Source organism: Oryctolagus cuniculus, chromosome 9 (assembly GCF_964237555.1).
Source record: "Oryctolagus cuniculus chromosome 9, mOryCun1.1, whole genome shotgun sequence".
NCBI lineage: Eukaryota > Metazoa > Chordata > Mammalia > Lagomorpha > Leporidae > Oryctolagus > Oryctolagus cuniculus.
This window is the reverse complement of record NC_091440.1, coordinates 97,682,581-97,706,942: the sequence shown is the minus strand read 5'-3', so window position 1 is coordinate 97,706,942 and position 24,362 is coordinate 97,682,581. Positions and strand designations below refer to the sequence as shown.

The 24,362-nt window shown below is 51.8% G+C and overlaps 1 protein-coding gene across 2 annotated transcripts; it reads right to left on the bottom strand.

The window, feature by feature from the left end:
- Positions 1-699: 699 nt before the first annotated feature.
- Positions 700-24,362, bottom strand: HDHD5 (haloacid dehalogenase like hydrolase domain containing 5). 2 transcript variants are annotated; one of them, XM_002712788.5, is made up of 8 exons: positions 24,203-24,361; positions 16,763-16,966; positions 14,851-14,963; positions 13,626-13,719; positions 9,851-9,884; positions 7,150-7,324; positions 4,235-4,423; positions 700-4,051 (listed from the first exon to the last, which is right to left on the bottom strand). In XM_002712788.5, the coding sequence occupies exons 1-8, from the start codon at positions 24,326-24,328 to the stop codon at positions 3,718-3,720; spliced, it is 1,269 nt and encodes a 422-aa protein (XP_002712834.1). In that variant the 5' UTR covers positions 24,329-24,361; the 3' UTR covers positions 700-3,717. The 2 variants fall into 2 exon arrangements, with proteins under 2 accessions (XP_002712834.1, XP_069905326.1); XM_070049225.1 differs by lacking the exon at positions 4,235-4,423 and having other exon boundaries at positions 24,203-24,362.

The window sequence follows — 24,362 nt, the reverse complement described above, 5'->3', positions numbered from 1 at the left end:
GCTTAGAAAAATAGCCTCGTACTTAGGGCACTGTAGTGAGATTTCTGCTAGCAGCAGCTGCGCATAATCCTAAATGATACAGCACTGCACTTGAAATAGCTCACTTACTTCTCATATAATCCTATAAAATAGGTATCACCAATGCCAATTTCACAGATAAGAAAATGGGAGCTTGGAGAAGTGAAGAAAATGGCCCAAGGCCAGAGAGCTCCCCAGTGGCAGAGCTGCTATTTGATTCCCAGGCCTACAGGATTTTTTCTTTTTTTACTTTTGCCATAATCTCCAAGGCAGAACAAGGAAGGCATTTAAGGACCCACTGGAGGGCTTCCAGGTCTGCAGGGGACATGGGCTCTATGCACCTTCCGAATCCTGCCAAGGCAGACATGCAGGTGGGGAGGAAAGAGCGAGCCCCTATGGAAGTGGGGTAGGCACTGGGCCTGTGGCTAAGATGCCTGCATCTGGGTTCAGCACCCAGCTCCTGGTTCCTGTTCCCCCCAGTGCTGAGGTTCGAAGGCAGTGGTAATTGTTCAGGTGATGAGGCTCCTGCCTTCCACGTGAGGAACTTAGATCGTGTTCCTAGTTCCAGGCTTTGGCTCCAGGCCAGCCCTGGCCACTATGGGCATTCAGGAAGTGAACTAGCAGATGAGGGCTCCCTCTCTCTCTCCAGTGAATTCATTAATTTTAAAAAAGAAAAAAATACAAAGTCCATGGAGCTTTTATTTTAGAAGAAGACATAGAGTAAACAAACACAGGGGTAGATGTTGTGGCACAGTAAATTACGCCAGCACTTGGGATGTGCCTGGTTTCAGTCCCTGCTGATCCACGCTACCCAGCTTCCTGCTGACACACTGTGAGGCAGCAGAGGATGGCCCAAGTACTTGGGCTCCCGCCGCCCAGGTGGAGGACCTGAACGGAGTTCCTGGATCCTGGCTGTTGTAGGCATTTGCAAAGTGAATCAGCAGGTGGAAGCTCTCTTCCTCTGTCTCTGCCTGCATTTCCAATCTTTGAAAAATTAGCAAATACACTATACATGTGTCAAGGGATGATGAGTACAATGAAAAATTAAGCAGGTAAGGGGAATAAAGAGTGTTATTCTTTAAAAATTCTTTTACTTGAAAGGCAGAGATCTTCCATTCACTGGCTCACTTCCCAAATCCCCCAGGGCATTGCAAGACTGAAGCCAGCAGCCTGAAACTCAACCTAGGCCTCCAATGTGGGTGACAGGGACCCAAGTACCTGAGCCATCCTCTGATGTCTTCCCAGGATGTGCACTAGCAGGAATCTGGATGGGAAGTGGAACTGGAACTTAACCCTGCCCCAAGGTCTTACAGACATCGAGAAAGTCCCTGAGGTGACAAATCTACCAGACCTTTTAAGTACTGGGGTGAGGTGGCATTGTAGTATAGCAGGTTAAGCTGTAATGTCAGTATCCCATATGGGTACCGGGCTCAAGTCCTGACCACTCCACTTCCAATACAGCTCCCTGCTAATGCTCCTGGGAAAGCAGCAACAGATAGTCCAAGTGCGTGGGCCCCTGCACCCATGTGCAAGACCTAGATGGAGTTTCTAGCTCCTCCCTTTGGCCTCACAAAGCCCTGGCCATTGCAGCCAAGTGGGTAATGAACCAACAGATGGAAGATCTGTCTCTCTTCTCTGCAACTCTGCCTTTTAAATAAAATCTTTATTGCTGCCTGAGATGCCAGCATCCCATTTGGGTTCAAAACTCAGATGTTCCTCTTCCAATCCAGCTCCCTGCGAATGCACCTGGGAAAGCAATGGTCCAAGTGCTTGGGACCCAACACCCACATGGGAGTTCTGGAAGAAGCTTTTGACTCCTGGCTTTGGCCTGGCCCAGCCCTAGTGGTTATTTGGGGAGTGAACCAGTGGATGGAAGCTAGCTCTCTCTCGTTCTGTGTGCCTCTCTTCCTTTCTCTGGGTAACTCTAACTTTAAAATAAATAAATGTGTTAAAAAAAAATTTGAAAGGCAGAGTTAGAGAAGAAGACAGATTTTCCATCTGCTGGGTCATTCTCCAAATGGCTGCAATAGCTGGGGCTGGGCCAATCTAAAGCCAGGAGCCAGGAGCTTCTTCTGAGTCTCCCATACGGGTGCAGGGGCCCAAGGACTTGAGCCATCCTCTGCTGATTTCCCAGGTGCATTAGCCGGGAGCTGGATAGGAAGTGGAACAGCTGGGGCTCAAACTGATGCCCATATGCGATGCCAGCACTGCAGGTGGCAGCTTAACCCGCTGTATCACAGTGCTGGCCCCAATAAATAAATCTTTATTAAAAAAAATGATGAGGGGAGTGGGTGTGCGGTGCAGCAGTTAAGATGCCCCTCAGGACACCTGCATTCTGTATTAAAGTGTCTGGGTTGAGTCCTGGCTCCACTTCTGATTCCAGCTTCCTAATGTGCACCCCACGAGGCAGCCAGGTGATGGCACAAAGGCTTGGGTCCCTCCTGCCCAAGACCTGGACAGAGTTCCTGGCTCCGGGCTTCAGCCTGGCCTGTCTGCCTCTATCTCTTTCTCTGCTTTTTGATAAAAAAAAAAAAAAAAAAAAAAAAGTAAAAGTAGGATGAAAAAATAAAGGAGATGGATTACGCCGTGTGGATCCTGGCAGAAAGCAGGAACTGCCAGCTGAGGCTGTGGGGCAAGAGTGTGCGTGGCAGAGCTGCAAGGGAGCCAGTGCAGCAGGAGAGGGCGACAGCTGACAGGGGAACAGCAGGTGGGGGTCCGAGGAGGCAGCCGTGCAGGGGGTGGAGGCATCGTGCTGCAGCAAGGCGCTGTGGTGCGCTTCTACTCTGATGAGATGGGAAATCATGGAGGGGGTTTGAGCAGAGAACTGATCAAATTCATAATCTGGGTGATTTTATGGGAGGGTGCGGAGACTAGTGGGAGTGAGCCAGGAGGCTAAAGTGTGATCCAGGTGTGAGACAGAAGGGGACGCGGCAGGTCGGGAAGTGCCTTCAGCTGGGTGCGTGGTGAAGGCAGAGCTGCCGTGGGGAAGCAGCGCTCCCAGCTTCGGTCTGCGCACAGGAGGCGCTGCTGCCCACCGCAGGACTGCACAGCGGGGTCGCTGGAGAAGCGAGGTGGGCCCTCTCATTGCTGACTCCAGAGGCCCTCACAGATGCCGGGCGCTCAGGATTCCCCGCGTGCAGGACTGTAATGCACTGCTTCTCTGCAACAGGCGTTCTGTCACAGCAGCACAGACGAGGACCTGTTCCGCACGGGGCCCTCAGTCCAGCCAGCTTCCCAAGACACAGCACACTGAATACTCACTGTGATTGTTTTAATTTAAAAGTCAGCTCAGAGTCCGTGGCACTGAACTGACAGAGTGGAGAGCGGCGTGAGGCCGAGCGGCACACCGTGCTGCCGCGTGGCGGCTGTCAAGGAGGGCAGAGGCGCTACAGAGCCGTCCACGCCACCCCACACGGCCTCCCTTTCTTCAAAAGCCCCTACTGAAAGGAGGCAACCGAGGCACCGACATCCACGGACTGGCCTGAGGTCAGCCTGCGGGGCCACACGCCCAGAAAGGCCCGAGGGGCCACGCGAGAGGCCCCGGGTTCATTTCTGTGGCTGCCGCCCAGCAGGAGAAAGCCATTGTCTTCAAGTGCCCACTGAGACCTCGCTTGGGGACAGAGGGCAGGAAGCAGGCCGGATCAGACGCCCAGGAGTCAGGACCCACCTGCAGCCCCCACGCCCAACATGCCGCCCTCACTACACAGCCCAGCCCTCCTCGCGCAGGACGAGCTGCACAGCCTCGTTCACATCCTTCACAGTATGGGAGGCCTCCATCAGGCTGGGACTGAAGCCGAAGTCACGGTGCCCGTGGAAAGGGGGCTCGCCGCCTCCCGGGCCCGGCCCTGTGGATGCTGCGTCCCCGGGACTGTACACGCCGGTGCACACTAGGATGGAGGTGCAGCTCTGGGTGGCTGAGGGCTGCTGCTTCCGCAGGCCGCCGGCCCCTTGCGCCTCTGCCCCACCACGCTTCGCTCTCTGCAGGTACTGGTGAAACAGGTTGGCACCGTAGACATCAGACATAGGGTTGTCACTGGCGGCACAGCCACACCGGCAAAGGAAAGAGGAGAAAAACTAAGTTCAGTGGCAAAGGCAAAGGCAGCAGAGAACACTTTGGAGGTGTGTGACTCAGATACAGGGAAAGAAGGGGAGGAGAGAAGCTGGGGAGGCCGGGGAGCGGAAGGGTGGGGGGTGAAGGAGTCAGAGCGAGGCTCACCCTACAGCATAGAGCTTCCGGATGGGGGCAGCCCAGCCCCGCCGCACCGCCTGCTGCCTGATCAGCTCCTCCGCGTACTGGTAGGTGAGGATGCTGGGTTTGCCCATCAGGCCCTCGTATCTCAGCTCTCTGCCAGTCACCTTCTGGTAAATGGCTTCCAGGCACAGCAGGAAGGTGCCGTGGCCAAACCTGCCAGAGAGCACAGCACCTCAGTGCCCACCTCCTGGCTCCCCCAGGCCACCTGTGTTCTCTAAGCACCACCTACGTATACCAGCCTTTTGCTCCAGGACCCCGGTGGTGATGGATCAAAGTGAAACCCCTTCTTACGGAGCTCTGTGCTAGCACTGGACACCATGTATCCCATTTAACCCCCAGAGAAACCCTATGCGATAGAAACTGTCACCCCGATTTTGCAAATGAAGAAGCTGAGGCACAGCAAGATTAAGTAATTTGCCCAATGTGGTAGAGCTCGGATGAGAGCCCAGGCGGTCTGGCTCTAGAAGGCCGAGCTAAAACCTGCTTTAGGTTCGCGAAGACCACTAGCTGCCCTCCTCGTCATCTTTGTTAGAGCCAGTGTGAGTACTGCCAGGAGGTATAAAAGAGCACCGGGGGGGGGGGGCTGGGGCTATGGCACAGTGGGTAAAGCCACCGCCTGCAGTGCCGGCAGCCATACGGGCGCCAGTTCTAGTCCTGGCTGCTCCACTTCTGATCCAGCTCTCTGCTATGGCCTGGAAAAGCGGTAGGAGATGGTCCAAGTCCTTGGGCCCCTGCACCTGCATGGGAGTCCTGGAAGAAGCTACTGGCTCCTGATGGGCCCAGCTCCAGCAGTTGTGGCCATGTGGGGAGTGAACCAGTGGATGGAAGACCTTCCCCTCACTCTCTCTCTCTCTCTCTGCTTCTCTGCAACTCTGCCTTTCAAATAAATAAATAAATCTTTTTAAAAAATTTTTAAAAAAGAGCACCTGTCCCTGCAACCAGGAGCAGCCAAGTGACTCACCTACAACCCGACAGTGGAGAGTCAAGAGCTGGGCTACACTGTCAGTTGTTAGCCTTGGAGCTGGGGAGCAGATGCTGCTCCGTCCTCCCCGAAGCCTTCCTGTCACCTGGAAGGCTGTCGTGACAGCAGCATGAAGCCGTCCTGAGTTATGCAGTGAAGGGCTAGGGATCTCACAGAAGGAAGACAGAGGCGACTGCATCTCTAATGAGACGGAGCCCGCATCCAAGGTCTGGACTGCCAGCCTCAGAATTCTTTACCTGAAAACCCTCCATCTTATTTAAGACACCTTTAAAAAGTTATTTATCTGAAAGGCAAAGAGACAGAAAGACAGAGATCTTCCATCTGTTGATGAACTCTGCAAATGCCTACAACAGACAGGGCTGGGCCAGGCTGAAGGCAGAGCTAGGTACTCAGTCCAGCTCCCTCACGTGGGTGGCAGGGACCTGACTACTTGAGCCATCACCTGCTGCCTCCCAGAATGCGCGTTAGCAGGATGCTGGAATTGGGAACCAACATCTGCATGGAGGCACTACAATACAGGATGCAGGTGTCCCAACTGCCATGCCAAACACTGCCCCTCTAGGACACTTCTGCTTGGGCATCGTTTTTAAAAATTTATTTACTTGAAAGACAGAGTTACACAGAGAGGGGTAGAGACAGAGAGAAAGGTCTTCCAACTGCTGGTTCACTCCCCAGATGGCCGCAACGGTTGGAGCTGCGCCGATCCAAAGCCAGGAGCCAGGAGCCAGGAGCCAGGAGCCAGGAGCCAGGAGCTTCTTCTGGGTCTCCCACACGGGTGCAGGGGCCCAAGGACTTGGGCCATCTTCTACTGCTATCCCAGGCCATAACAGAGAGCTGGATCAGAAGAGGAGCAGCTGGGACTCGAACCAGCGCCCATATGGGATGCCGGCACTTCAGGCCAGGGCTTTAACCTGCTGCGCCACACCACCAGCCCCTTGTTTGGGCATTTCAACCCTTGCTGCTAACCCAGATCCTAACTGGTAATGTCTTTTAGTCCAGTTTCAGAATCATTTTACTTACATAAAGAATTTCGTTTTTAATTTTTTAAGTGAAAAGTTTATCTCAAATCTGGTTTACAAACTGAAATGTGCCCCTGGATACTCAGTTCACAGTTGCATACCCAAATCCTGCCTCACCTAGGGTCAGCACATCCTAACTCCAGGAATAATACTTTGGGGAAAACACCAAACCTACAGGAATGCACTTTAAAAGTGACCACAGGGCAGGCATTTGGCCAACAGTTAAGACGTCACTTGGGAGACCTACATGCCACATTAGAGTGCCTGGTTTCAAGTCCTCACTCCACCCTTCACTCCAGCTTCCCGCCAATGCAGACCCCGGAAGGCAGTGAGGATGGCTCAAGTACCTGGGTCCCTGCCACCCAAGTGGGAAACCTAGATTAAAGTCCCAGCTATTATGGACACAGCAGACCAGAGACCTCTGTACACCTCTGTGTCTTGGCCTTTCCAATAAATAAACAAGTAAATGACGCCGACCAGAAAGGGCTGGGCATTGTGGCACAGAGAGTGCCTAATTTAAGTCCTGGCCGCCCTGCTTCAGATCCAGCTTCCCGCTAACACATACCCTGCGAGGCAGCAGATGATAGCTTAAGTACTTGGGCCCCTGCCATCCATGTGGAAGACCTGGATGGAGTTCCTAGCACCTGGCTTCGGCCTGGCCCAGCCCCAGCTGTTGCAGGCACTGGGGGAGTGAACCAGCAGATGGATCTCTCTGCCTCTCCTCTTCCTCACTCTTTAAAATAAAGAAACAAATCTGAGGCACCCAGGGCCTCCCCAGGTGGGCTTCGTCAGAATGGGGGTGGGAAAGCACCTGCAGGACTGCTCAGGCAACAGCTAGAAGCAAGCCTCCATGGCCAAGGCCGAGACTGGCTCCTCACCTAGGCATCCTGGCTTCCGCCATCCAGAGGAGGTCCATGTTGCTGGCCAGGACGGGGAGGTGGGGGTAGGGGGCCGTGGCCAGGCCAGTCCCGGGGTTCCCGTTGCTGAGGAGGACATCCATGATCAGCTGCAGGCTCGTCTCCCAGCGCACTGGCTCCCCAAGGAGAAGCACCCCTTTGAAGAGCAGAGGCACGGGGATGAGGGTGCAGGGTGTGCAGCCTGCCTTTGAGGGGGCAGGCAGGCAGTCCTCAGGCCAGCAGGTGCTACCCACACAAAGTAAGCCCACCAGGGCAAGGTATGGCTCCCTGTGCCAGCCTGGGCACAGCCACTCACCCATCTGCCCCGGGTGAACAAAGCCCAGGGCCCAGGAAGCAGCTTCCTAAGGGCTCCCATGGGACACGTGAGCACCAGCACTTCTCAGAACAGGGTAAAAGAACAGCAGCAGGGGCTGGTGTTGTGGCCTAGCAGGTAATACTGCAGCCAGTGATGCCTGTACCCCATATGGGTGCTGGTTTGAGTCCCAGCTGCTCCACCCCTGATCCAGCTCCCTGCTAATGGCCTGGGTAAAGAAGCAGAAGGTGGCACAAATGTTTGGCCCCTACCACCCATGTGGGAGACCTGGATGGAGTTCCTGGCTCCTGGCTTTGGCTTGGTCCAGTGCTGGCCATTGTGGCCATCTGGGAAGTGAACCAACAGATCTCTCTCTTTCTGTGTGCATGTGTGTGTGTGTTTGTAACTCTGACTTGCAAATATGTAAAAAAAAAAAAAAAAAAACAAAAAAACACACAAGAACAGCAACAGGTCTCAGCCTGCTTCCTCCTGCCTCTGCCTACTACACCTAGCTCTGTTTGTCTTCAGCATGGCCTCCCTTTCCCCAAATCATTCTCTCTGTGCCCCAGTGGCCAGTAAAACCTAATGGCCAGAGAGGGAGCCTGGGAATGACATGATAAGAGCCCTGAATTGCAACCCTGGCACTGCCAATGATCTATCTATCTTACCTTCTCCAAGCCCACTACGCTGCCATTGTGATGGTGAAGATGGGATACAACAAACACTAAACCTAACACTGGTATATGGCAAGACTTGACAAATGGAAGTCGCCAACATTAGCTCCCAAACCAGTGGCTCTCAGCAGAGCAGGCCTGCATCCAGGAGGTGTTTTAGACATGGTGGGATGGCCCTTAATTGTCACCACACAACTAGCAGTGAGGGCTATGGGAGGGGGCCAGGGTACCAAATGTTCAGCGGACTCAATGACAGTCCCACATCTCAATAACATAGGAATATCCCCTCGATATACATATAGGGGAATAGCCTGTTTACGTAATTACTTGAGCCAATTCCATTTTACATGTGGGGTTTTTTGGGTATAGTTTGGATAAATACTGATTTAAAAAAAAAAAGATTTATTTATTTATTTGAAAGGCAGAGTTACAGACAGGCAGAGGCAGAAAGAGTCTTCCATCCACTGGTTCACTTCCCAGATGGCCACAATGGCTGGAGCTGCGCCAATCCAAAGCCAAGAGCCAGGAGCCTCTTCTAGGTCTCCCACATGGGTGCAGGAGGCCAAGGACTTGGGCCGTCTTCCACTGCCTTCCCAGGCGCATGAGCGGGGAGCTGGATGGGAAGTAGAGCAGCCAGGACTGGAACCGATGCCCATAAGGGGTGCTGGCATTGCAGGCCATGGTTTCAGCTACCACACCGCGGTGCTGGCCCCAATAAATACTGATCTTTCCAAAAATACAATTATCATGTAAGTCAAGAAAAGATTATAATTTGTTTTCTTAAAATTCACCAAGAATAGGGTTGGTGTGGCACAGCAGCTGGTCAAGACCCTACTTGTGACATTCGAGTCCCATATCAGAGCACCAGTTTGAGTACTGGCTGTTCTACTTCCCATCCAGCTCCCTGCTCATGCGCCTGGGAAACCAGCGGAAGACGGCCCAAGCACTTAGGCGCTGTTATTACATGAGAGACCTGGATGAAATTCTGGGCTCCTGGCTTCTTCCTGGCCCAGCCCTGGCTGGCTGTTCAAGTGTTCTGGGGAGTGAACCAGCAGACAGAAGACATCTCTCTCCCTCTTTCTCTGTTCTCTGCCTTTCAAATATATATTTAATTTTCCGAGTTTTTCTCTATTTTGGAAAATCAGTTCACTAGTTGCACCACTGCCTAATTTCTGAGTCACCCATGACACATCCGAGCACCACTAGAGACGCTTGTATCAATGTGCAGCTGTTGCTGCAACAGTCACAGTGATGTCATTTTCAGTGCAATCATTTTGCTTCCTAGCTAATTATTACATATTGAAATGTATCACAATCTGACTATAAGTTTTCCTTTTTATTTCCTCCAGTATACTGGCTTTATACTGAGTTAACTCATTTGTCATGTATGTGTACAGGAAAGTTATATTATCTATGAACTTCATTTCAGGGTAGTGAAGGGAATATTACAGTATCTTTGTTACACAGAGGAGATTTGGTTGAATAGAGCTGAGAAACACTGGAACAGGCTACCTGTAGGTACTTTTCCACCTGAAGTTCCCCAAGCTTATGATTTTTCTGGAATAAGGTGAACATCACAAAGAAGGACAATTCACAGCAAATGTCTCAGAGGTAATGAGTGGCAGATTCAGGGCCAAAACCCAGTGCCCTGATGCCCACTGCCCCCTTGCCCCAACCAGGAAAGGGCCTCCTTTACCTTCAATGGCTGGGAAGTCATTCCTCAGCAGGGGCTGCCAAGACACAAAAAAGAGGCCATCAGGACAGCAGCCACCTTCCCTACCCAACAGCTGCACTCCAGGGGTTTGGGGCACATTGCACACAAAGCAGAAACCAGCCCCATGGTCTAACCCAAGCCCAGGGCAAGCTGGATAGGATCAAACAAGAGATGCACAAAGAAAGGGGAAAAGTTCACAAGCAGGCTGGCCACACGGCAGGTGCAGGATACCACACATGAAGGTGAGTGGAGGAAGGGCTGTCCTTCTCTACCCAGACAGATGCAAGACGCGGGCCAAGCAAGAGTGTGCCAGCACCAGGGAGCTAAGGTTGAAGCTGGGCCTACAGAGAAAAGGGGGCCATCAGGGCCTGATGCACCCCCTGTCCCGATGTCCCTGCAGGAGGCAGGGCCTTCACTTAGCCAGCCTCTTGGGGCCCACCGCTGCCCTGGTCACTGCAGCCTTCGTCCTGCCTCTCACCAGCCATGAGACTAGGGCTATGCTAGTCAGAACAGACTATGAGATCTGTTCTTTGACATTCTAGTACAAGGAGAAAGCTCTCACAGGACAAGAAGTACTCCATCCAAACTGAGAATTCTGGAGGAAAAAGGAACTGAGCTATGGAAATTAAAAAAAAAAAAATAATAAGCTAAGTGCTTTCAATGCATTTCATCCAGTGTTGAGGGTGGTCTGACTGAAAACATAGGCCATGTGACACACCCACGAGGAAGGAGTCAGCCGAGGGCACCTGAACAGACAGGCAGCTGGAGTGGGCATTTGGTACAGTGGTTAAGATGCCACTTGAGATACCCACGTCCCATATCAGAGTGCCTGGACTCAAGTCTTGGGTCTGCTTTCTGCAAATGCATACACTGGGAGGCAGCAGATGATGGCTCAAGTACTTGGGTTCCTGCACTCATTTGGTTGTTACGCTTGTTGTTCGGCATTTGTGGAGATATTCTTTGGTTTCTTCTTCTTTTTTATTTTTTTCCTGCTGTGGCGGCTTTTCTCGTTATACTATGACTCTAGATGAGTGGACTGTTTGCTTTCAGTGAATCTCTAAAGGCTTGTGGTGGGTGTGGCCACAGAGCTCGGTTCAGTTCTTCAGGGTTAAGGGTGTGTCTAAAGTGACACACCCAGGTTTGGCATGGTAAATCTCTCTTTTTTTAATCAGAAGGGAAGTAATTCCCCTCAGCTGAGCTCTTCTCAATGGCAATCAGTACCTGAGTGCCAGCCCCAGTGGGTGTAATATTCGTCTGCTCTGTCCAAGGACCACACAAAGGATCTGTGCAGTCCTCAGTGGAAGCTCCGATTCCTCTGCAATGTCTCTCACCAGGTAGCCAGGGCTGCCTGAGCCAGATTCCCCTGCAGTTTCTCTCACCGGGTAGCCAAGGCCGACTGAGTTTGTGGCGTTTCCCAACAAGACTACTCCTAATCCTCTGCCTTCGCCTAGCGGCACCGGCACACCGGGTTCTAGTCCCGGTTGGGGTGCCGGATTCTGTCCCGGTTGCCCCTCTTCCAGGCCAGCTCTCTGCTGTGGCCAGGGAGTGCAGTGGAGGATGGCCCAAGTGCTTGGGCCCTGCACCCCATGGGAGACCAGGAGAAGCACCTGGCTCCTGCCGTCGGATCAGCGTGGTGCACTGGCCGCAGCGTGCCGGCCACGGCGGCCATTGGAGGGTGAACCAACGGCAAAAAGGAAGACCTTTCTCTCTCTCTCTCTTTGTCTCACTATCCACTCTGCCTGTCAAAAAATTACAAAAAAAAAAAAAAAAAAGACTACTCATGTCTCAACCACACCATGAGTTCTCCCACACACCCTCATTTTTTTTTTCCTCAGTCCCAGTTCATAAGCTCCACACATTGACTAGGTCTTAGTCTCCTGTTATTACTCCCCACCAGAGTCAGGTTTTTCTGCTTGGCTGATTGCCGGGCACAGCCCCGAGCTGGTGCAGCTGTTACGTACGTCCAAAATGGTGCCTACTCTATCGGCTCGTACACCTTTGTTGAGTGGAGAGAGAGAATCACGTCCGTACCGTCCCTCTTATTTTTTCTCTCCTCTAGTTAGGCTGGTGTACTTTCCCACAGGGGCTTCAAGCCTCGTTCCCTCTAGGTTCTTCCTGACGCTTTTCTGCCAGTGTCTTGGGCTACTGTGGTTTCGTCTCACCTCTCTTTCCAGTGCTGGTGTGGAGGCTCTCAGCAACTGGGATCCCAAGTCGTGGGCGACCGTGCTCTCCACGTAGGCCCACTGTGTCCCTCTAATTACGGAAGAGTTTCCTCTGCCGCTTTCCCCCTAACTCTTCCCTGAGACTACACTATCTCCACTTTTATTAAACTATCTTTTCCTGGACCATCAGTAAGATCTCTCCCTATTCCACCATCTTGGAGCCCCCTCTCCTCCTGCACTCATTTGGGAGACCTGGCCTAGCCTAGCCCTGGTTGGTGGGGGCATCTGAGGAGTGAACCAGTGGATGGAGGATCTCTTTCTGTCTGTCTCTCTCTGTTTCTACCTTTAAAATAGAAAGAAAATAATTAATTTTTAAAAAATGGGCAGTCACACTCTTGAGGAACACTGAGGCCCTGGAACTGCTATTTAGAATAGGTAAGACAAGCCAGTGGGGCTGGCACTGAGGCTTAATGGGTAAAGCCATCGCCTATGGTGCCAGCATTCCATAGACAATGGTTGAAGTCCCAGCTATTCCATTTCCAATCCAACTCCCTGCTAGTGCACCTGGGAAAAGCAGCGGCACAAGGCCCAAGTACCCATGTGGAAGACTAGGAAGAAGGTCCTGGTTCCTGGCTTTGGCCTGGCAAAGCCCTGGCTATTGAGGAAATTTGGGGAGTGAACCAGTAGATGGAAGATCTCTCTCTCTCTCTGTAACTCTGCCTTTCAAATAAAAAATAAACATTAAAAAAAAAAAAAAAAGGATGATTGAAATGAATGAAAACCAAGCCAGTGATTTGAATATGAGCACAAAAAGTCCAAGGGCAGGTACACAGAAGTGCTGGTTAGAAGCACGTTGCTTCTAACAAGGGCAACTTCATGCCCCATGCTTCAGGATAAAGGAGGAATGGTGGCTAATTTAACAAAGGCTGATTCTCCCAATCAACACTGGGCAAGTGAGGTGGTAAAAAGCGCAGCTACCAGCTGGAGAGGCCGCTGGGGCTGTGAAAGGGGCCTCCAGCTATGTGTAAACACTGCAGAAAGGAACAGATGGGACCAGTTGCCTCTCTGGCTCATTTTTGTTTAGTTAGTTATTTTTATTTTATTTGAAAGAGATAGAAACAAATGAACAAAGATCTTCCATCTTACTCACTGGTTCATACCCAAATGCCCACAAAAGCTAGGCTAGGCCAGAGCCAGGAGCACAGAACTCAATTCATCTCTCCTAGGTGGGTGGCAACAAACCAACTACTTGAGCCATCACTGCTGTCTCCCATGGTGAGCAATAGCAGGAAGCTGGAACAGAAGTGGAGCCAGGACTCAGACCCAGGCACTCTAACATGGGATGCAGGCGTCCCAGGAGGCATCTTAACTGTAGTGCCAAATGATGCCCCCCCTGGGTTACTCTCACACAGCCAGGGAAGACCACTGGCCAGGGGAGCCTTTCCCAGAGGACAATGCCGCTGAGGCAGGGACAAAATACAGCAGGAGGGGCAGCGAGTCAGCAAGTGGAGCCAGCGCAGGGAGTAGGACAGAACAGAACATGGAGACCCTGGGAGCAACGCAGAGGGCGGCAGGGCCTGACGTGTACTCCTCACCGTGGTCTTCGGCCGCCGCTCAAGGTCCACCATGTCAAGTACGGGGAAGGCCATCCGCAGCTCATCTACAGTGACCACGTTCCGGAAGCCCAGTCTGCAGCAAGGTAAGGGAAGCAACGCCAGGCGGTTCTGAGGGAGGAGGCCTTCCTGAGTGCATCGGGTCAGTGCAGGCAACAGGGTCTGGCAGGAGCCCAGCAAGAAGGAGGTGGATCTTACAATGCAGGCAACTGGCCAAGACGGCACAGAGAAGAGACAGCAGTTCCAAGGCAGCCAGCAGCAGCCTCTGGGTACTGGGGTGCAAACACCTGTCCATCTCAGTGCTCCAGGGGCTTGCAACACTGCCTTTGAATGCTGCCTTCAGAACATGAGTCCAGCAGAGTCACTGGGAGCTTAGGATGGAGCTAAAACCCAGAAGGATGGACTCCTTCAGCAAATTCCTCTCAACATGATGATTCCACCACCAGGGCAGCCTGTAAGGCCTCCCTGCTGCTCAGAGAAGCCCACACTCCCGGAGTTCACTGCAGATGCACCCCACCCCATACCACACCTCTCCATCTTTTATTCCCCACCCTCCTAAGTCCCTCAGGGGGCTGCAGAGTCAGAGTTCCTGCCCCAGGGATACACCCTCACCACCTGTGACTTCCATTAGACCATTGCAGAATTCCTTTACTGCTCATGGGGGTGTTACCTGCCCCCTCAAGCAGGAACCCCTTCATAAGTCACAGTCCCTACTCCCTTGTCCTGGCCCCTGCTCCCAGAAGCACAGAGCACAGCCCCCAGGGAGTTCTCAGCTGCTTGCCTGCAAGACCCGAACTGCTTCCTGAGTGTGCACCCCCAGCCCACTCCCAGCAGCAGAAGGACCAGTTTGGTGAAGCAGCTGAGCACTGCAAGGATGAGGGACAGAGCAGCGATCCCCAAACCTAGTTACAGAATGAGTTCTAGAACCTGGCTGTTTTATGAACAGATTCCGGAGTTTCCCCCAGACCTGATGAAGTCAAGAGTCTCCAGGTGTTAGACTCAGGAATCTCTGTTCTAAGCTCTCCAGGAGATTGAGGCAAGGCAAGTGGCTGGCTCCTGGAAAGCCCTCCTGAGGGCGCACCACACAGCCCAGGTACCCCGGCACTCTGTGTCCCAACATCCTCACTACCGTCTCCACCCAGTCAAGGAAGGCAGGCCCAGTCCCGCCCCGTCCTCTTCAGCCAGAGCCCGAAGACCAAAAGGATACGCTCGGGCATTTTCCACCAGTGGTCCCTGCCCAGACACCAGCATCCGCTTGTCGTGGTACTGGGTGAAGAGCTTCATGGGGCTGTGGGAGAGAATGACTTGGTCTGGATCCACCTGCAGGGAGAGGCGAGCAGAGGTACATGCAGGGTGAGATAAATAAAGGTTCTTTCACCCGAGGCAGCAAACCACTCGCCACCGCCAAAGCTTATCCACGCAGGTGTGAGGTGAACCTGTCCGATTTGGTTCTTGCTTCCCAAAGTGGGAAAACAGAAACACTACCCAAGGTAAGTTCTGAGTACCCACCAACCCTGTGGGGCTCGGCCAATGTCCCCTTCTGGAGTTCTCAACCCCAGAGTTGGAAACTCTAGGCTCTGCATGTTCTCCGTCACTTTCATAGAAATCTGCCTTTGCCTTTTTGCTTTCAACTCTACTAAAAAGACTTAGCTTTTCAACATTTCTATCAACCCCAGCAGTGCAGCCCTCACTCAGAAGGTCTTGGAAGCCCTCTCTGGACACCCAGCTGGGACGCCATTTTATTCCTTTACCCTCTGCATTGGGCCCCAAGCCACATGCCCCAGACAGGCAGTTGATTTACTCAGTGGTTCCAAAGAGCTCTTTTCACCCTGAACAAGAACGTGCCAGTGCTGGGACGCAGGATGGAGCTGCAGCTGGGTGAAGAGGGACTGCTTTGGGAGGACACAGCTCCCTCATAGAGGCGCACACATCCTGTTTGTGAGAACAAGGGCTGGGGCGAGCACCTGGTACAATGGTTAAGATGTCCCTTGAGGCGCTCAGCCCTCCGCCCCTCTGCTGAGCCACCTGCCTGGCCTGCTCAGGTGTATTCTCTCCATCCAACCATGTAACCTCGCTCTCCTCCATCTGAGCAACTGGGCACTCTCTCTCAGGTCCTGTCTGGAGAGGTGCCCATCCATTCTTAGTGATGTCCCTACACTAATAAACCTTGCTATTTTGCTTTCCACTTAAAAAAAAAAAATGTCCCTCAGACACTACATCCCACAGCAGAGTGCCTGGTTCGAGTGCCAGCCCCTCCCCTTCCAATCCAGCTTCCTAAAAATGCACACACACTCCAGGAAATAGGTGAAGCCTCAAGTACTTGGGCCCCTGCCACCCACATGAGAGACTTGGGCTGAGATCTGGGCTCCTAGCTTTGGCCTGGCCTAGCCCTGGCTGTTGCAGGCATTAGGGGAGTGAATCAGCAGATGGAAAATCTCTGTCTCTCTGCCTTTCAAATAAAATGAAAAATAATGTTTTAAGGAACTTTAAAAAAAAAAACACACAAAAAACAAAAACAAAACAGGGCTATTACTTCAGTTTCCTACCTGGTAAGCAGAGTTCTAGACAAATGGGTCCCTTGCTTTCCAGGGGCTAGCAATCCACAAAAGAGCCCCTGATTCCCAGAAGAAACGAGATGGTCACAAAGACAGTTAACTAAAACTACCAAATACACGGACAGGATGTTGTGGCCACTTGTCCACATGCATGCGCTGCATGAGGGCCGTTCAGGCACCAACAGACCACGCATGCGATGGTGGAACCATAACCTTTGGCACCAAGTGACATCACAGCCATCCTAGTTTGTGTAAGCATACTCTAAGATGTTCATACAATGACAAGCTGCCTGACGATCTATCTGTCAGTACATAACCCTGTCATCAAATGACACACGACTGTATGAGTGAATATAAAGGAAAAAAAAAGACCCTAATTATGGGGTCCTACTCATGAGGCAGACTTGAACTTTCAAGTTACTTCTCCTGCAGGGTTCAAAGATTTCCACTGACTCAACTGGCCATGACATCAGGCTTACGAAGAGCAGGCCATGTGTCCAGGGAAAGGGGCACGGACAGGAGCAGGGCTTTCTTTAGGAACCACGCCACAGGACGCCTCCTCACCTTGCATCCCAGCAGGGCTGACAGCTCCTGGGCTTTGCCATGTTGCAGGATGTTCCCAGCGTTTGTGACAAAAACCACAGGCACTCGCAACTGTCCCTGCGGGCTGCAGAGCGTGTGGAAGGCTTCCAGAGCAGCAGGGATCACACGGTGGCCTCGCACCAGCACTCCATCAATGTCCAACAGGAACCCAAATGTGGGCGGGCTCTGCAGGGGGCAGGAGAAGAGAATTACACTTCAGGGGGCAGGAGGTTGACAGGGAAAGAAAAAAGAAAGGACCAGCACAGGGAGAGGTTCAACATCATCCTCAGGGAGCCGACACTGTGGCTCAGTGGGCTGAGCCACCGCCTGCAACACTGGCATCCATTATAAGCACCAATTGCAGTCCTGACTGCCCCATTTCCCTTCCAGCTCCTCAATAACGTGCCTGGAAAAGCTGAAGACAGTCCAAGTCCTTGGACTCCTGCCACCCACTTGGGAGACTTGGATGCAGCTCTTGGCTCCTGGCTTCAGCCTGGCCCAGCCTTGACCATTGCAGGTATTTGGGGAATGAACCAGTGGATGGAAGATCTCTCTCTCTCTCTCTCGCATTCGCTCTCTCACTGTAACTCTGCCTTTCAAATAAATGAAAATTTTTTAAAGATTTCATTTATTTATTTGAAAGACAGAATTACAAAGAGAGAGACAGAGAGGGAGGGAAGGAGAGAGGGAAGGGAGGGAGGGAGGGAGGGAGGGAGGGAGGGAGAGGGAGACAGAACTTCCACCTGCTGCTTCACTCCCCAAATGGCCTCAATGACCAGGGCTGGGCCAGGCCAAAGCCATGAGCCAGGGGCTTCATCCAAGTTTCCCACATGGGTGCAGAGGTCCAAGCACTTGGGCCATCCTCTGCTGCTTTCCCAGGTACATTAGCAGGGAGCTGGATCAGAAGCGGAGCAACTGGAACTTGAACCTGCGCCTATATGGGATGTTAGTGTCACAGGCAGGGGCTTTACCTGCTAACACCATCCTCAAGTCCCTAGTACCTTTGAAAAACTGTTAGGGAGAACAACAACAGCAAAATGCATGGGATTTTTTTTTCTTCTTTCATTTTTTTATTTTTGAATTTATTTATTTGAGAGGCAAACAGACAGGCAGAAAGAGCGCCCCATCCGCTGGTTCACTCTGCAAAAGCCCACAACAGCAGGCCTGGACTGATTACCTATTTTGGCTTGGGGCCTGCAGTAGCAGGAAGCTGGAATCAGGAGCTGGAGCTCTGAATCAAACTCAGTTACCTCCATGTGGGACACAGGCATCTTAACTCTAGCTGAACACCCACTGCAGCCTGGAATTTCTGAAGGGCAAATCCACCTGTAACAAACAACTGTTCCTTTCTTGTTTTTCGAGCATGTAACTATTTTGTTCAAATTATTTTTGCATAATTAATATAATTAAATAGGAAAATAGAGAAATTCAAATATGATCCCAAAACTTTAACACATTCAATTCATATTTTCCTTCTTTTTTTTATCTTACTGTTTGTGTTGTAGCTACAACTGTAATTTATGCAATATTGTATCTTTTTTGTATCTTCATTTGACATGTCATAAACATTTTGACTTGTTACAACAATCTTCATGACCATCTTTTTAAAAAGATTTATTTATCTATTTGTTTATTTATTTATTTATTGAAAGGCAGAGGGTCAGAGGTGGTGTCATGATGTCAGAAGTTAAGCAGTCACCTGTGACAACGGCACCTCATATAAGCAGTAGTTCAAGTCCCAGCTGCTCCATCTCTGATCCAGCTCCCTGCTAATGTGCCTAGGAAAGCAACAGAAGATGGCCAGAGTGCTTGGAGCCCTGGACCCATGTGGAAAACCAACAGAGTTCCAGTTTCCTGGCTTCAGCAAGCCCAGCCCCAGCTGCTGTGGCCACATGGGGAGTGAATCGCGGATGGAAGATATTGCTCGCTCTCTTCCCCCACTCTGTAACTCTCAATAAATCTTAAAAAAAAAAAAAAAAGGGTGGGGGGTGTGACAGATGGAGAGATAGAGACATCTTTAATCCTCTGGTTCACTTCCCAAATGGAGCCATCTTCTGCTGCTTTTCCCAGGCCATTAGCAAGAAGCTGGATCAGAAGTAGAGCAGCCGGGACCCAAACTGGTGCCCACCACTGCACATGGTGGTTTAACCTGCTCAGTCACAGCACCGGCCCCACTCCACCTAGTCTTATTCCCTCTCTTGTATATTTCCCAAAAAGTTCCATGGATATGAGTATAGTATATATTTAGCATATACTTTTTAAAATCTTTCTCAGATGGAATCATGTTGCACTTGGTTTTCCATTCTGTTTTTGATTGGTATCAATCGGCCATCCAAATCAATACACACAGCCTCACCTCCAAAACATCATTTTCTACATAATGTTCCAAGTAATTCACTATGTTTCCCTATTTAGGACACTTAGGTTATTTTGGACATTTTTGTTATGACAAATAATGCTATAAGGAATCTCTTCATGATCCTGATTTTCTCCCATATTATGGATATTTCCTTAGGCTACATTCTTAAAAGTAGGGTAATAAGTTAAAGAGGATGAATGTTGCAATTATATAATACCTACTGACAAACTGTTCTCCAAAAGCATATTTCAACTACATGGCCACTGGTAACACTTTACCCTTATATTGATTTTCAGGGGCAACCGCTGGGGTGCAGCAGGTTAAGCCGCTGCTCAGGATGGCCCCATCCCATGCTGGATTCCTGCTAATGTCCCTGGCAGGCAGGGGAAGATGGCCTAGGTACCTGGGTCCTCTCACGCACGTGGGAGCCCCACACAGGGTTCCTGGCTCCTGGCTTCAGCCTTGCCCAGCCCTAGCTGTTGTGAGCATTTTGGGAGTAAACCAATAGATATAAGATCTCTCCTTCTGTCTCTCTCTTTCCCTCTGACTCTGCTTCTCAAATAAATAAATTTTTAAAAAATACTTATTTTCAGGCCGGCGCTGCGGCTCACTAGGCTAATCCTCCGCCTGTGGCGCCGGCACACCTGGTTCTAGTCCCGGTTGGGGCGCCGGATTCTGTCCCAGTTGCCCCTCTTCCAGGCCAGCTCTCTGCTGTGGCCCTGGAGTGCAGTGGAGGATGGCCCAAGTGCTTGGGCCCTGCACCCGCATGGGAGACCAGGAGAATCACCTGGCTCCTGGCTTCGGATCAGCGCGGTACGCCAGCCGCAGTGCACTGGCCACAGCAGCCACTGGAGGGTGAACCAGCAGTAAAAGGAAGACCTTTCTGTCTCTCTCTCTCTCTCTCACTGTCCACTCTGCCTGTCAAAAAAAACAAAAAACACAAAACACATTCCATCATGCTTTTTAAGTGAAAGTGCCTAGAGAAAAGGAGGCAGGAGTAGGCCTTTTCATTTTACCCTCTTGTGTGCCTGTATCCTAACTTCTCTTCTGGATCACTTCTTTCTAACTAGCCCTAGGTCGTAGGCCACATCTTCTTTTTTTTTTTTTTTTTTTTTTTTTTTTTTTTTTTTTTTTTTATGACAGGCAGAGTGGACAGTGAGAGAGAGAGACAGAGAGAAAGGTCTTCCTTTTGCCGTTGGTTCACCCTCCAATGGCCGCCGCGGCTGGCGCGCTGCGGCCGGCGCACCGCGCTAATCCGATGGCAGGAGCCAGGAGCCAGGTGCTTTTCCTGGTCTCCCATGGGGTGCAGGGCCCAAGCACCTGGGCCATCCTCCACTGCACTCCCTGGCCACAGCAGAGGGCTGGCCTGGAAGAGGGGCAACCGGGACAGAATCCGGCACCCCGACCGGGACTAGAACCCGGTGTGCCGGCGCCGCTAGGCGGAGGATTAGCCTAGTGAGCCGCGGCGCCGGCCTCACATCTTCTTATTAAAGTTCCTTTTTGTGGCAGTGATAAAATATGTGGGGTTTTAACATTAATCTGACATAAAGGGACCAGTAATATGGCCCTTAGTGGTTTTGCTTCCTACCTAGAATTGGTTTAGAATTAAAAAAAAAAAAAATATTTACATGAGAGGCAGAGGGACAGAGTTCCTGTCTGCTGGTTCACTCCCCAAATGCCCCCAAAGGCCATGGCTGAGCCCGGCCAACGCCAGGAACTGGGAATTCAATCTACATCTCCCACATGGGTGGCAGGGACCCAATTACGTGAGCCATCACTGCTGCTTCCCAGGATCCTGCATTAGCACACAACCAGAGTCAGGAGCCAGAGCCAGGTATCAAACCCAGGTACTCTGATAGAGGATGCAGGCATCTTTAACACTAGGTTAAATGCCCATCCCAGGGTTTAGAATGTTTTCCACAGCACTAACAATCATTAAAGTACCATCCACTTTACCACCACCTACAAGTACATCCATATTTGAGAGAACATATTGTATGGCGGCCACTATATGGAACACCCTATCTCTATCACCTTATTTACTCTCACAAAAATACTGCATGGTAGTAATATTCCCCACTACTTACATGGAAAACTGAAGCTCTGGGAAATCACTGAGGTAAGTAATTTCCCCTAAGTCAAACAGGCATCTAATGGTGTCAACAGCATTCAATTCTCTCTCTCTCTCTTTTTTTTTTTTTTTTTTTTTTTTTTGACAGGCAGAGTAGACAGTGAGAGAGAGAGACAGAGAGAAAGGTCTTCCTTTGCCATTGGTTCACCCCACAATGGCCGCTGCGGCCAGCGCGCTGTGGCCAGTGCACCACGCTGATCCAAGGCCAGGAGCCAGGTGCTTCTCCTGCTCTCCCATGCAGGTGCAGGGACCCAAGTACTTGGGCCATGCTCCACTGCCCTCCCGGGCCACAGCAGAGAGCTGGCCTGGAAGAGGGGCAACCGTAACAGAATCCGGCGCCCCAATCGGAACTAGAACCCGGTGTGCTGGCGCTGCAGGCAGAGGATTAGTCTATTGAGCCGTGGCGCCAGCCAGCAGCAGTCTAAAGCCAGCACAGGGGCTGGCATTGTAGCAAAGGGGGTTAAGCAGACATCTGCAGGGCTGGTGCTGTGGCTTAGCGGGTATAGCTGCTGTCTATATGGACATCCTATATTGGCACTGGTTCGAGTCCCAGCTGTTTCACTTCCAATTCAGCTCCTTGCTAATGCACCTGAGAAATCAGTGGAAGAGGGCCCAAGAGCTTGAGCCCTTGTACCCGTGTTGGAGGCCCTGGAAAAAGTTCCTGGCTCCTGGCTTCAGATCTGCCCCAGCTCTGGCCATAGGGGCCACTTGGGGAATGAACCAGCAGATGGACAATCTCTCTACGTCTTCCTCTTTGTCTCTCTATAACTTTGCCTTTCAAATAAATAAATAAATATTTTAAAAATACACATACAAGCCGGCGCCGCAGCTCACTAGGCTAATCCTCCGCCTTGCGGCGCCAGCATACCAGGTTCTAGTCCCGGTCAGGGCACTGGATTCTGTCCCGGTTGCCCTTCTTCCAGGCCAGCTCTCTGCTGTGGCCAGGGAGTGCAGTGGAGGATGGCCCAAGTGCTTGGGCCCTGCACTCCATGGGAGACCAGGATAAGTACCTGGCTCCTGCCATTGGATCAGCGCGGTGCGCCGGCTGCAGCGGCCATTGGAGGGTGAACCAACGGCAAAGGAAGACCTTTCTCTCTGTCTCTCTCTCTCACTGTCCACTCTGCCTGTCAAAAAATAAAAATAAAAAAAATAAATCTTTTAAAAAATTAAAAAAAAAATACACATACATATATGTATCCCACATTGGAGTTCCTGAGTTTGAGTCCTGGCTCCACTTTCAATTCCAGCTTCTTGTTAATGTGCACCCTGGGGCCAGCACTGTAGCGCAGCATGTTAAGTTGTCACTTGTTTTTTTGTTTTTTAAATATTTATTTATTTGAAAGTCAGTTACACAGAGAGTTGAGGCAGAGAGAGAAAGAGGTCCTCCATCCGCTGGTTCACTTCCCAATTGGCCGTAACGGCTGGAGCTGCGCCGATCTGAAGTCAGGAGCCAGGAGCTTCTTCCAGGTCTCCCATATGGGTGCAGGGGCCAAGGACTTGGGTCATCTTCCACTGCTTTCGCAAGCCATAGCAGAGAGCTGGATCTGAAGTGGAGCAGCCGGGACTGGAACTGTTGGCACTTCAGGCCAGGGCGTTAACCCGCTGCACCACAGCACTGCCCTAGCCCCCTTGTTTTTAAGATTGATTTATTTTAAGCTGTCACTTGTGACACCAGCATCCCGTATCAGAGCATGGGCTCAAGCCCCAGCTGCTCTACTTCGCATACAGCTTCCTGCTAACACACCTGGGAAGGAAATGTAAGCGTCCAAGTACCTCCGCTCCTCCCACCCACATGGGAGAGCAGGGTGGAGCTCCTAGCTTCTTCTTGGGCCAGGCCTGGCCACCACAGCCATCCGGGGAGTGAACCAACCAGATGGAGGATCTCTAACCACCACTCCTCTGCCTTTCAAATAAATACCTTATTATTATTTTTTTTAAATGAGCATCCTGGGAGGAAGCAGATAACAGATCAAGTAGCTGAGTCCCTGCCTGGACCTGGAACTGGACTGAGTTCCTGGCTCGTACCTGGCTGGCATCTGTTTCAGCCCTGGCTGTTGCAGGCATCTGGGAAGTGAACTAGGAGATGGAAGATCATCTGTCCTCGGCTGTCTCTCTCTGCCTTTCAGATACAACAAATTTTTAAATACATAAAAGGATTACTGTAAAAGCGCTCCATAAATGTACAATATTACTGCTACATACAGAAACTGGATTTAGGAGGGAAAGTCTCCTTTAATGAAGTGGCAAAATGGCCCAGAGGAAGCGAGCAAGTCTACAGCTGACTAACCGCGCTTCGCTGCCGGCACAGCCCTCCGCGGGCCAGCAGTCGGACCGACTCACGCCAGGTCCCGGCATCGCCCCAAGTTGCTGAGGGACTTGGACAGCACTACAATAGCTGGCACCAATCCGGGACCCCACACTTCCCCTCCACTCCCTGCAGGAAGCGGCTGATGCTCCCTACAAACCACGTCCACGGGGCCAAAGCCACAAGCCTGCACGAAACCCCCATTCCCCTCCGGACCGTGCGCCTTCACGCGCGGCTCCTCCAATCTCTTTCAAATGCAGTTGAAAATCACAACCAGAACGTTCTCGCGGCGGAAATCGACCAGTAAGGGCAGCAATCACACCCGGACTGGAAAAACAGGAACGAGGAAACTGCTGGGAAACTTTGAAGTCGAGGGACGACTGCCGGGAGCCACTAAGCTCAGGAGTGACGTGGTTCGCGTTGGTCGACCTCCGGCTAAACAACTTTTCCTGAGCCCCGGGCGCCGAGGACTCTGCGCCACCGAGCGAGACCCAAGTGCACTTGAGGCCAGCGGTTCCAGCAAGGCCATTTCCCAAGGAGGAGAGGACGCGGGAGACGCGGGCCACGGCCCCCCCGCCCCACCGCCAGTCCTGAGTACCGGCTCTGCCGGAAGCCGGACGTTCTCACCTGAGCCGGGACCCCGGTGTAGCCCCTGGCGGGGCGATAGCCCCGGAGCCCCACAGCAGCGCAAACCGGCCGCCAGCGCAGCCCCACGGCCGCGCGCAGCAGCACCGCCCAGCCGAGCGCAGCCATCCGACCGCCCGCCGCGCTCACGCGCACACTGCGC

Excerpts from the sequence above, each read along its gene's own strand:
- HDHD5 (XM_002712788.5), bottom strand. The coding sequence starts at position 24,328 with ATGGCTGCGCTCGGCTGGGCGGTGCTGCTGCGCGCGGCCGTGGGGCTG. Across the intron at positions 16,967-24,202 it reads ACACCGGGGTCCCGGCTCAG|AGCCCGCCCACATTTGGGTT; the intron begins GTGAGAACGTCC and ends TGCCCCCTGCAG. Across the intron at positions 13,720-14,850 it reads CTGGTGGAAAATGCCCGAGC|ACTGGGCTTCCGGAACGTGG; the intron begins GTATCCTTTTGG and ends ACCTTGCTGCAG.